The sequence below is a fragment of the Cottoperca gobio genome, chromosome 1, assembly GCF_900634415.1.
Source record: "Cottoperca gobio chromosome 1, fCotGob3.1, whole genome shotgun sequence".
Taxonomy (NCBI): Eukaryota; Metazoa; Chordata; class Actinopteri; order Perciformes; family Bovichtidae; genus Cottoperca; species Cottoperca gobio.
The window spans coordinates 10,180,728-10,192,891 of record NC_041355.1 but is presented as its reverse complement, the minus strand read 5'-3'; the positions used below and the strand labels follow the sequence as shown (position 1 = coordinate 10,192,891).

At 40.2% G+C, this 12,164-nt stretch overlaps 1 protein-coding gene across 4 annotated transcripts in view; it reads left to right on the top strand.

The window, feature by feature from the left end:
* tbc1d1 (TBC1 (tre-2/USP6, BUB2, cdc16) domain family, member 1) overlaps nt 1–11,911 on the top strand; it is a 46,381-nt gene extending 34,470 nt beyond the window's left edge. For all 4 annotated transcript variants that reach the window (XM_029432155.1, XM_029432146.1, XM_029432164.1 and 1 more), the window contains 8 exons: nt 1,443–1,604; nt 2,533–2,691; nt 4,639–4,739; nt 4,905–5,048; nt 5,973–6,132; nt 7,102–7,271; nt 9,349–9,525; nt 10,323–11,911. In XM_029432155.1, coding sequence (XP_029288015.1) covers nt 1,443–1,604; nt 2,533–2,691; nt 4,639–4,739; nt 4,905–5,048; nt 5,973–6,132; nt 7,102–7,271; nt 9,349–9,525; nt 10,323–10,628 — 1,379 coding nt within the window. In that variant the 3' untranslated portion in view covers nt 10,629–11,911. The remainder of the gene's footprint in view (nt 1–1,442; nt 1,605–2,532; nt 2,692–4,638; nt 4,740–4,904; nt 5,049–5,972; nt 6,133–7,101; nt 7,272–9,348; nt 9,526–10,322) is intronic.
* Nucleotides 11,912–12,164: the final 253 nt, after the last annotated feature.

The following is a 12,164-nucleotide window of genomic DNA, read 5'->3' as shown; positions in this document are numbered from 1 at the left end:
GTCATTGTTCCCAGCTCGGCCAAGGTGCAGCTGGTCACTGGGGGGACACCACACATGAGCGGAAAGGGAGAGGAAGTCCACAGGGGGAAAGGGGGAGAAAAGGGACAGTGTGGTTGATGGAAGAGACGAATGTGGTCTTGAATGAGAAGAAAGAGTTGAGTGTGGGCAGAACAGTTAAAGAGAAGAAAAGATGAGCTCTGGGTTATAAGAGAGGAAAGAGAGGAAGGGTGTTGTCAGAAACAGAGGAACAGATGAGGGGCGCTGGGTGTGCCCTCACCTTCTTTGATCACTGGTGTCAACATGTTGCAATTGAATTCACAGTTTGTGTCTTTCTGTTAGAAAGTCACACATTTGATTGCGCATAACAAACGATTGTCTTATTTCAACACAGCAGGGTGATGAGTTGTGATAATGTCCAAAGGATCTCTAATATTCCTTGATTTACTCTCTGTTTGTGGGTCATGTACTAACTAAAAACTGGTGTGTCTGGTGAACATAGTGGAACATTTAGCAGCTAAAGAGCCAAATATTTCCCTCAGGAGTTGGCAAAGTTAAAAGAAAGTGAATAATGGACTTAGATTCACCAGGTGGCCAGAAACACGACTCCAAAAGACTCTGCTCTGTAACTGCCGGATGTACAAACGGGCAACTGTTTGCTAACTAGTTTGACACATCAACTGAAAAGGTGATGATGATATATCAATGTTGTGTTCGCAACTTGTTTTCCTAAAGACAAAAAAACAGTAAGAGCAGGTTTGAAAAAAAACAATCAGTCAGTAACCAGTCTGAGCATTTTTGAGCGTCTTTTCTGATGAACTAGAGCAGGGGTATTCAACTAAAGTTCTGCAAGCAAAGGTCCGGAGCATCATAACGTCTAACGTGCGTTATGAATTAGTGTGAGATATATTGAAGCAGTCTAGTAGCTGTATCAACACCTGCACGTCATCAACAGCTGACTGTCAAATCTAATAAAGAAAGTACCATTTAAAAACATTTAGACAATATGTATTGTCACTTAACATTGAACTATACAGATATATATCTATAGATATATCTATATATCTATAGATATATCTATAGATATATATATATATATATATATATATATATATATATATATATATAAAAAAATACTGTAGATATGTATAATGTTCTTCTCGGGCTGCATTTAAAAATAAATAAAATAGCTTTTTGTGTTGACCCAAAATCCAAGCAGCTCTGAGGGAACATGAGCAGGTTGTTGGGATCCTGCTGGATTCATCATATGGCTCTGAGATTTTCTGTGACCTCAGTTCAGACTTGAGGCTATGTTTGGTCAAAAAACGTTGTTAACTTTTCTCTTCTACAGCTCCACACACACACACATCACAAGACTAACACAAAGAGTGCTACGGTTGTCACATTGTTGACAATGTGTAATGTCTGTGTGTTCATGTGTGTAGCCTCAGAGAGCGATCTTCAGAACAAACGTCTGAAGCTGGACTACGAAGAAATCACTCCATGCCTGAAGGAGGTCACTCTGGTCTGGGAGAAGATGCTGGGAACTCCTGCAAGGGCAACTGTCAAATTTGACAAAGAGATCATACATGCTGCTGTTGCACAAGGTATGTATTTGGCTCCACAAATGCATAGATCAGTGCATATTGGAAATGTTTGTTCTTTTAAAAAACGACCAGGTGTTTTTAACACACCATTTGTGCGCACACACACACACACACACCCTCCAGTGTCTTTTTCTCCATGTCGAGGCTTTCTGTTCTGTCCATATTCTAGTGTCAGCATGTTCTGCACAGAGGACAGGGAGGTTATCTCCCTTGTGCTCAGCCTCAAACGTAACAGGGGGTGGGGGCTAAAGTTCAGAACATGCATGCACACACAGAAAGGCTAAAGTAGCCTCAAGAGCTAGATGATGAAGGTAATGCAAACACGTTAAAACGGTGATCACACAGGTATATAGCATGTTCGAACAGCCTCCCCCTGTGATCTTTAAATGTTTAGTTTCATTGTTGTCCTCGGGCTCTTTATTTGAGTAAAACACATTATATGTCTGTTGTTTAATTTATGCAAACACCAATTAGTAATGAAGAATATAATATAAATATAAATATATTTTTTATTCACAACTCACTTTTCACATTGACAGGTGCTCTTTTATTAAATAAACGAAACGCTTATGCTATTGATCTAATTTATGTGCACGTTTCAGTTTGTACTGTCTACTTTGCATATTCACATTCTCTCCTTCGCTCCGTTTTGCGAAGGGCGGGGCTTCGCAGCTGACACACACACACACACACACGTGCGCACACACCTACAGAGCGGAAGAAAGGAGAACTAAATAGAAACCACGCACGCAATCTCTCTGTCACTCAGTCAGGCTAATTTCTTGGCTGACGGTATTTTTTACAAGCAAGGTAAGGCTGAGGAACAAGTTCTGACTTAAAATGTCCTTGTGATTTTCATACTACTGTTCCTCCTCATTCCACCTTTGCCCCGCCCTCATCCTCCTTAATCTCTCGTCATCTCTGATAGGTGTACCAAGGCAACATCGAGGCGAGATTTGGAAGTTTCTGTCTGAACAATACCTGCTCAGGCAGGCGGTTCCGTCACGACCCCCGGCCAATCACTCTCCATACAAAGAGCTGCTGAAACAGCTCACCTCGCAGCAACACGCCATCCTCATAGACTTGGGTAACGCAGACACATGTAGAAAATATTCATATTCACTTACACACATTTTTTGTTGCATAGTTTTGGAGCTATTCTGCTTTATAGAAAGAATGCAAATGTATGTAATCTGTGTACAAACTAAGTCTGGGCAATAAGACTTTAAAAGATTTAGAAGATCTATATTTCTAGGCTACGCTGTGATGTACAATATATTTCTCAATATTTTCCTATTCTTCTAAAACAACTATTTGATTCAAATACACATTTATTTTTAATCATTAATTTCATTTATTATTTAATATTTATTGATTTTAGTTTTATTTGTTTGTTATTGATAGACTGACTTATTGAATGTGAAACCAAAAGGTCCCTTTTTATTTTGAAGTCAGTTCTTACATCCTGGTTTGACCGTCTGGCATCTTCCATTGCGCTTCACTTCTTTCGCTCTCTCTAGGCTCTTTACCTATTGCCTGCTTGCTTCCAGATATAAAAACACTTGCCCCATCCATGCGCATATGCCACACACACACACACTCTCACCCAGGAGAGTGTGTGTGTGTGTGTGTGTGTGTGTGTGTGTGTGTGTGTGTGTGTGTGTGTGAGAGAAAACCGCGAAGGAAGCAAACTCCAAAGCGAGTCTCATGCCGGAAGCTTAAAAAATGACGTGACAATTAATATTTGTGTATAAGGCCTTACAAGGTCTTAATAAGTCTTACATTTTCTTGACAGTAACACTAGTTAAACACTGTTTTGTGTAATTAAATTGGTTAAATCATCCTTACATTTTGTATATTTGTCCATTACTAGAGTTATATACAGATGTCATTAAATGTCTACACTCATTAAATAATTGTAGATCGTGTTGTGAAAAAGGTTTTAAATTTCCTTACATTTAATTTGGTAGATTCTGCAGATATATTACACAAAAAAGTGTAAAAACACTCACACATACACCACACACAGTATCTACACCCCACCCACATGCACAAAGATACTCATCCACCCCTGTAGCACTTAACGTCCCCTGTTTTTGCTCTCGTCTCGTCTTTCATCTGACTATGGTGTTATTCACTCTACATCAAACAGGGTGGGGATGGAGGTAACAACATACACAGTGACGGTTTGCTAACATGCCCATAGGTGTTATGTGCTGTAGGATAAAAGCACTTGGTGTTTACGATACTGAAGCAGCAGCAAAGGGGTTTGCAGTTAGAAGAAGCATGGCAACTGAAGGCCGTCTATCCAACATGCAGATGCTGATGTACGGGTCTTATTTGTATAACATAAATGTGGCAAGATTAATCATTTAGAATTGTAAAACTCAGCACTCTTAACACCTTTCAGTATATCCCCACACCTGCTTTCCTTCAGGCAGGGAGGGAGTCGTGGCATTATGCTCACAAACATAAAACCCCCCCTAAGCATATTCTGCACATACACACTCAGGCCGATCCTCATTGTCTTCTCCAAAGCCTCACTGTCACACAGTGCAAGTCCTCAGCCCTCAGCCCTAAAACACACACATGCACACCTGCCAAATTACTAACCCGACCATGTTAAGAATGTTCTTTGACAGATCCCAGGTCATTATTTTGTCATGTCTGAAAGGCACTTTGTCGTCCGCCGCCACATATGTTGTCTTTGCCGAAAGGCGGGTGTTATCGGGAACATGTTTGTAAGCGTAACGACTAGGAATGGGTCGACACATGCTCATGCACAGTGTAAAGTTTAGAATTCGAACGCTTCTTTCAAACACAAGTAAACACCCAGAGGCTTTGGTCTGCTGTAGGTAGTTCTCTCAGATTCTTTCCTGGAGTCAGACAAAATCCAATAAATCAAATCTATTAAATCTGTTTTATCAGGTGGATCTCAGACATCAAAAAGATAAGTTGTCTGGCGTTTCATACTAAATATAAACCGTGCAGATTCCGTTACACTACAGATAATAACCCGCTCTTTTTTTCACAGGTCGCACTTTTCCCACTCATCCATATTTCCAAGCACAGCTGGGGGCAGGACAGCTGTCTCTGTATAACTTACTGAAAGCCTACTCACTGCTGGACCCTGAGGTATTGTTTAATTCTCCGTATAGTATTCTTTCTCTCGCTTTCCTTTTCCTGTGTCTTCCTCCCCCTCCTTCTATGATGGACTAAATGCAACTGTCTTTTAGGCTTAAGCCTTCTTCCCTTTCCTCGTCGTTGGAGACGTCAAGTTTGTTATTGTTGTTATTGTAGGTGGGTTACTGCCAGGGCCTGTCCTTCATTGCGGGAGTGCTGCTGTTACACATGGGGGAAGAGGACGCCTTCAACATGCTCAAATTTCTAATGTATGACGTGGGGCTCCGCAAACAGTACAGGCCTGACATGATTATCCTGCAGGTAAAATGCACACACACACTCTCACACACAGTCTCTTTGTCCCACATGTATGTCACACATTTACAGGATATGTCACTGTCTTCTACACACCTTAAACTGGATCATTTCTCTCTGTTACTCACGTGCTTAAATTACATCAAAGAGGGGACTCGTCCATTCATCAATCGGTCTATTCATCTCACATTATATATACTTTATATATTCAATTTGACGCATCTCATCCCTCCTTTCAGAATTACCACCATTCCATTGTCATGTTTTAACAAAGTGACACCATTGCTTTGGTTGAGATGTTACTGGAGTTATAATTGATGCAAAGAGTTAACTGGAGTCTGGTGCCATGGTGTATGTTTTGAATTATGATTTAACATCAGAGTTCACCCTTTTTATAGAACTACGGCATCACTACAAGTAAGTACTGTACATGATCGGGCTTGAATTATTTACCCGACAGTTCTTATGTTTACTTTATGAATGGCTCGATACGTAAACTGCTGCCATGAGTACTGCCAAATCTGGCAATATTTATCCCATACCATCATTTGCCCTCTCTTAAACACCTAAGATGTTAATCATACATTTGTACTGATGCACTTTGGTTAACCGCGCCTTCTCAAAAAACATCATGTTCGAGCTATGAAATATTGTATTCCCCTAAAGGAAGAAGCAGATAGGCCACAACATGACTTAGTTATTCAATACTGCTGCTGCTTTTTATTTAAACGTTTTCACATACAGAACTTTTAGCAACATTTTGATTGGTCAGCACCATTCAAACATTAAAATGATGCATCCCTACTTTACATTCTTTGATTCACTTTGTGAGAGAGAGCAACGGTACTGAAAAGGGAACTGTTGCTGTGTATTGGCCCCTCAGTCTGTGCAGAATAACCTCATGCATGACTGTTATTTTGTTCATGTCAGATTCAGATGTACCAGTTGTCGCGGCTGCTCCACGACTACCACAGGGATCTTTACAGCCACCTGGAGCAGCAGGAGATCGGCCCCAGCTTATACGCCACCCCCTGGTTTCTCACCGCCTTCGCCTCACACTTCCCCCTCGGCTTTGTGGCCAGAGTCTTCGGTAAGCTTTGAGAGCTGCGTATGTACCTGCACTCATAGACCACACTCTTGTTTTACTTAGTCACCACACTGTTTCTTTCTCCCTGAGAGAAGCTTGGCAGTATAGATGTAGGACAGAAGCAGGATGTTGGCGGGGGGATTGTTTCCACTCCCCAGTCAACCTTTTCTAATTAGATTTTATACCCACAATGATGGAGAGGAGGTTGATGGGAAAACAGCATATAAAAGTTGTAGAAAGCAATATACATGCAATAAATCTAACAAGTTTGGCAGTAAGGCAAAGAAGAAGGAAGTGGCATTTTATATTGTTCAAGTATAAACGGGAATGTTACGATAACGATTCTTTGGAATAGGTGTCTCTAACATTGAGGCACGTGCACGCTTGAGATAAAGTCTTTGTTTTTTCTGGTACTCCTGAAGTGACTTTTTATCATTTGTGTAAATACCATCACACCCACAGCCCCTTGGTATCCTTTCTTGCCATTGTTTTCATGCCTAATTTCTTTCATGGTGTTCAGTTAGTGAACCAGACTCACTGGCTCCTCATGCTCATCTGAGCATAACACTGTGGGTGGGTGTGTGTGTGCGTATGTGTGCTTGTGTGTTACAGTGAGAGGGCATCATCATAGCACTGTGAAGTCTTTGATATCATACGTATATGTAGTATGTGGGGCTCCACAACTCCACTCCCACTCCTTAATCTGTTGTATGATCTCATGCAATCTTGCCTAATCCTTACTCCACCCTGATACAAAGTACACACACCTACTCAGTCTCTGGCCTATATTTATGTTTGCTTAAACCTTTTTATTGACGTCAAAGCATCAACAAAAAACTTCAAGTCACCTATGAACACAGTATGGTGTGCTGTGAGTCATTATATATTTTACTGTTGCATAACTTTTTAAACGTCAGGACTTTTCCAACCGGTTATTTATCAACCTTTTGACCCTCTTTGTCCTCTTGTCAGATATGTTGTTCCTGCAGGGGTCGGAGGTCATCTTTAAGGTGACCATGAGCCTGCTGGGGAGCCATAAGCCTCTGATCTTGCAGCATGAGAGCCTGGAGTCCATAGTGGACTTCATCAAGACCACGCTGCCCAACCTGGGCCTGGTACAGATGGAGAAAACCATCAACCAGGTTAGAATAAGAAACAATCAGTAATGTGTAACTTTGTCTTTAATCTCTAGTCTTCCTAACTGGAAAGCAAAGTTGTTATGGTCCTGATCTTATTAATTGACATATTAGGGATTATAGTAAAGTGTTTGAATTGCATTTCATCCTATTGTTGGTAATATTCTGGGAAAGCATTACTTTTATATGTTTCATATTGTCACCAAATCCCATGAAAATACCAAAACCAACAATGTGTTGGTCTGTCTCAACGTAAAACTGCACAGTGCAGTTACTGCATGCTAATCAAACGGGTGTAAATGGTGGATTTGTTGGAGACTATTTTCAGCTAAAGATAAAAAGGATAGTCACCTAATTTTATGGAAGTAAATTAATTAATAAAATGAGTCAATAAATAAAATAATAAAGAACAAAATATAGAAATAAAATCCCTAATTATCAAATAAATGTGCAGGTTAATGAGAAAATAAATACATACATACAACTTAATTATTTGACAAATTACTTATTTTTTGTATTCACTGATTTTCCTATTTAAATATTTCTTATAACATTTATTTCTGTATTTTTACACCCATATGTAAATAAGGGAGGGTTGCTTTGATGGGGGTAATTTAACTCTATTTTCTACATTCTTTATTATTTTATGTGTTTATTGAGTCATTTACTTATTATAAGTCCGTAATATTGAAGCAGCATAGACTGAAATATTCTAACTTTTAGTCTCTGGTATGTCTCTCTAGTATACAGTAACTTGACAACATCTCTAATGTGCTCAAGAGACTATTAAACTTCCCTCAGTTCACTAAACAGATGTGATTTTACAGCTCATGGTGATAAAGTGACAGTATAATTGCTATATGACAAACTTAAAAAGTATGATATTCCGCTTGAGTGACAAACGCTATCAATGTGAACCACACCCTCTCCTTACAAAAGTGTGCCTGGAGTAATGGAACATTCAGTCACACTTTATGGTGGAAAAACATGAAAAGAAACCAACCAAACAGTCATGATCAGATGTCCTTGTGTAATATTGTTTTTATGAGTCAGTGTTATGTAAACTGATGTCAAGATGGAGCATTTACTCCATGTACAGTAAAGCTGCCAGTAGTCTTGACATGCGTTTGTGATGAGTCAAAGAGTTGTAGAGAGGTGTTATCAAGGTACTCTATAGTTTAGAAAGTATGCCTATACCATATCATTTAGGATTGCATGAGACTGCAAAAGGAAGTCATTCTCTAGCTTGCCGGTACTTTCCCTCTAGTGCCACTTATCCGCGTCAGTTTGTCTATATGTTAACTGAGGTGTGACTCACAGAGAGAGAGAGACAGGATGTTTGGAGCCGCTTATGTAAAACGTGTTTATTTTCTATTACGCAGTCACATAGAATTTGTAGGTAGAGGACAACAATCTGCTAAATATGTGTTATTTGTGACATGAAAAGGAAACCAGGGATAGTTTTGTCCACCATTCCTATCAGTGATGATAACATTGTACTCTCCAATTAAGGTTGCTGAAATATGAGAGCACGGTGACATTGCTATGGGGAAGTCGGACGAGTAAATAAATGCAGTCAGACGATAATACAAGTTTTAAACAAACCTCCTGGTTAGTTATCTGTTATTTGGATTAACTGCTTACCCCACTACCTTATAATTACTACCTGCATGTTGGCTTTGGCCCTTTGTGCTTGCCGTAGTTGTGCAACAAGGAAGCGTTTCTTGTGCGCTCGTGTTGACTTTCATTTCCAAATAAAGTGGTTTAAATGATCTCTCTAAACCAAAATAAAAGTACAATTCTGGTTTCTGTCTTTGCTTTATAAACAAAAAGTATCCTGACAAAACGTAAATGAACAACGAACAATGGTATCTGGAGACCAGGGCCACGACAAATGCAAAACACGAAAGAAAAATTCAAGAACTACGAGCCCTGAGTATAATAAAAGGCCTTTAATATTGCATGACTGACACCAACGCATTTGGCTGGAAGCTAAAACCCTGACAAACACTTTCAGACAAGGATAAATGTCAGGCTTTTCAAATGGTTGCTGCCCGTTGTAAACACTTTCTGTGTTGTTTAGGTTTGTCAGATGGACGTGTCCAAGCAGCTACAGGCCTACGAGGTGGAATACCATGTCTTGCAGGACGAGCTGCTTGACACGCCCCCGACCCTCAACCAACACCAGCGAGCCGCACAGCTGGAGAGGACCAATCAGAGCCTACGTCAGCAGAACCTAGACCTACTTGAGGAGCTGCAGGTACACAGTCATTATATGCAAATAACAGGGAAACTGTGCTGGAGGCTCTTGACTCGCAATGCATCTGAAACAGGTTCAAAACTAATAAAGGTCTTTTTGTTCATCACTTATCTAGCAAAAACACAGACACACACACACACACACACACACACACACACACACACACACACACACACACACACACAAAGAACACTTACCTTCTTTTGATACCGTGCGTGCCTTGTCATCAGGCATATTTTACTAGCCAATCCGCAATCTAGGCTGAGGACCATAGACTATATGAAATATGGACTGGCTTTTGGAGCCAGCCTGAAGTGGCCATTCGAGGAACTCCTCGTTGGCTTCATTTTTCAGACCCAGATGTTTCCGCTTTCTGGGAACAAAGGGTGACCGGGCCTTTTCTGTTAGTGCTCCTGCTCCCTGGAACAACCTCCCCGAGGAGATCAGATTGGCGAGCTCCTTATCGTCTTTTAAATCCCTATTATAAGCATATTTCTATGACTTGCTTTCACAGGGTTTGTGGCCTGAATTCCTTCGTATCTGTTAAGTCGCTTCTTAAAACCTGTTTATATACGAATGCATTCTCTTTACTTTTATTTCATTGATTATTTAGATTATTTACTTTACTTTGCTCAATGTTGTATAACGTTTAGACATTTTAAAATGAGTTTTTTTATTTGTCTTATTTAAATGTTTTGTCTTTTAAAGCTTGTTTTGAAATGAGCTATATAGATAAAGTTTATTATTATTAATATTATTCTCTTTTACTTCATTTCAACCATCACTTTCTCCCTCAGGTGTCACAAGCTCGCGTCTGCAGCCTGGAGAGCCGAGTGGAGGCTTTCTCCCAGTCGGAGGTCCAGCTGATGGAGCAAGTTTCTACGCTGGAGGAGGAGAAGAAGCAGCTAGTGAGCACCGTCGCACGCCTTCAGAACATCCTCACCAGCCTCGCCATACACACCACCCCTGATGAACAAACACTCCTGCCACCCTCTGAAAGACACACAGTCACAGCAACAGCAAAGGTAGAAGACAGAGAGAGGCTGGCGAACAGGACTGTGGACTCCCCTCCCCACCCTTTGGTTCTTCCACAGGGTTCATAACTGCACCTAATACTGTTCCAAATGGTAAGGTCGACCGGAGGAGGAGCCGTTTGTGGAAGGCCCAGGAAGTGAGACGTTAAAATGACTCCCCACCTCGACCTTTATCCTCTTCCCGGCTACAGAATGTTTTAATAAAAAGAGGGAATACAGGGGTAGTTTGACTTAAAACAGAGAGGAGAAGAATGCAAATATAACAAAAATGGGGATGAGGTTAAAAGAGAATAAAGGATGGCACCTTTTATTTTGAGTATTATCCCAAAACAGCACATGTGCCCACTTCCCGCTCTCTAACAAATATAAATAAACTTGTGATTTGAACAACAATCCCCAAAGTTAGCACTGTCCCACTTGGCCTCTACTGTAAAAACAAAACAGATACATTTGCACCTCTACTTGTGAGTATGTTTGTGTTTTTGAATGTCTGTGAGTGTCTTCACTCGTGTGTTTCATGCTCCTGTGTCAGATGCAACAAGGCTGCAATAGCCAAAGAATGTCATTATTAATATAAAACGAGCTCGAACAAAGATCCTATAACAACACGTTGTTGATCACACTTGCATGTAATAAGTAAGTAATACAAAGATGAAGTGTTTCCAAAGAAAAAAGTGTGACAAGAAAGTGAGATGAAGGGACGGGTGAAGAAATGTGTTCATGACAAAGTCTTTTTTTTCCTATTGTATAAGTTGAATATGACAAAGCTAAATGATGTGAGATCTTGGATGGTGGTGCTCATATTTGGAGGTCAATGGTGCACTATTTTTGATTTCTCATCTGTATTTCTGGTCTTGCACGATTGTGTTTCCTGATACATTTTAAACTTTAGTTTCAGTAGCGCGCAGAAGGCACAATGAATCCGGTCCATTTCACATCCTGTTTTTTCACCTTTGATAACACGTTGATCTCTGTGTAGAAGGGGAATAAATGCCTTTTTCAGCAGAAAAGTTAATACAGTAGCTGTGCCTTTCTAGTGAGGAGAAGTACAGATCAATAAAATACTTCAAAACGCACTGTTGTCTGAAACTTCAAACAGGAAACCTCTGCTGTTGAGACAATCTGTCAGCTCTGAGTCATTTACTGTATTCAACACACTGAATTCTTTCAACCCGAGATGCAGCTTGGTGTGTTTGTATGCAAGTGTCTAAATATGTGTTCCTGTGTGCTTACAAATGTTAAAGCATCTCAGGTTTTTGTATTACAAAATTCAATCACATAAAAGAAAAGATACTAATCATTTGCTATGTACATGTACACTCCACTACTAAATGCCCTGGTTTTCCACGTGATTGTGTCTTTTTGTTTTATTATTTTTTGGAAGACTGCATTTCATCTGAGGCCAGCTCAAAGTAACCAAAGTATACGGTTACACAGCTTTTTACAAAGATCCTTTTCTCCTCACATCTCACACACCTAAACCTGTTTGAGGACTTCTAAGTGCATCTTTTTATCAAGCAGCACTTAGTCAGGGTGGAGCCGCCAATTTATCAGGAGGTTTCTCTGTGAGTGCATGATCATAACTAACAAAAATAACTATAGTGA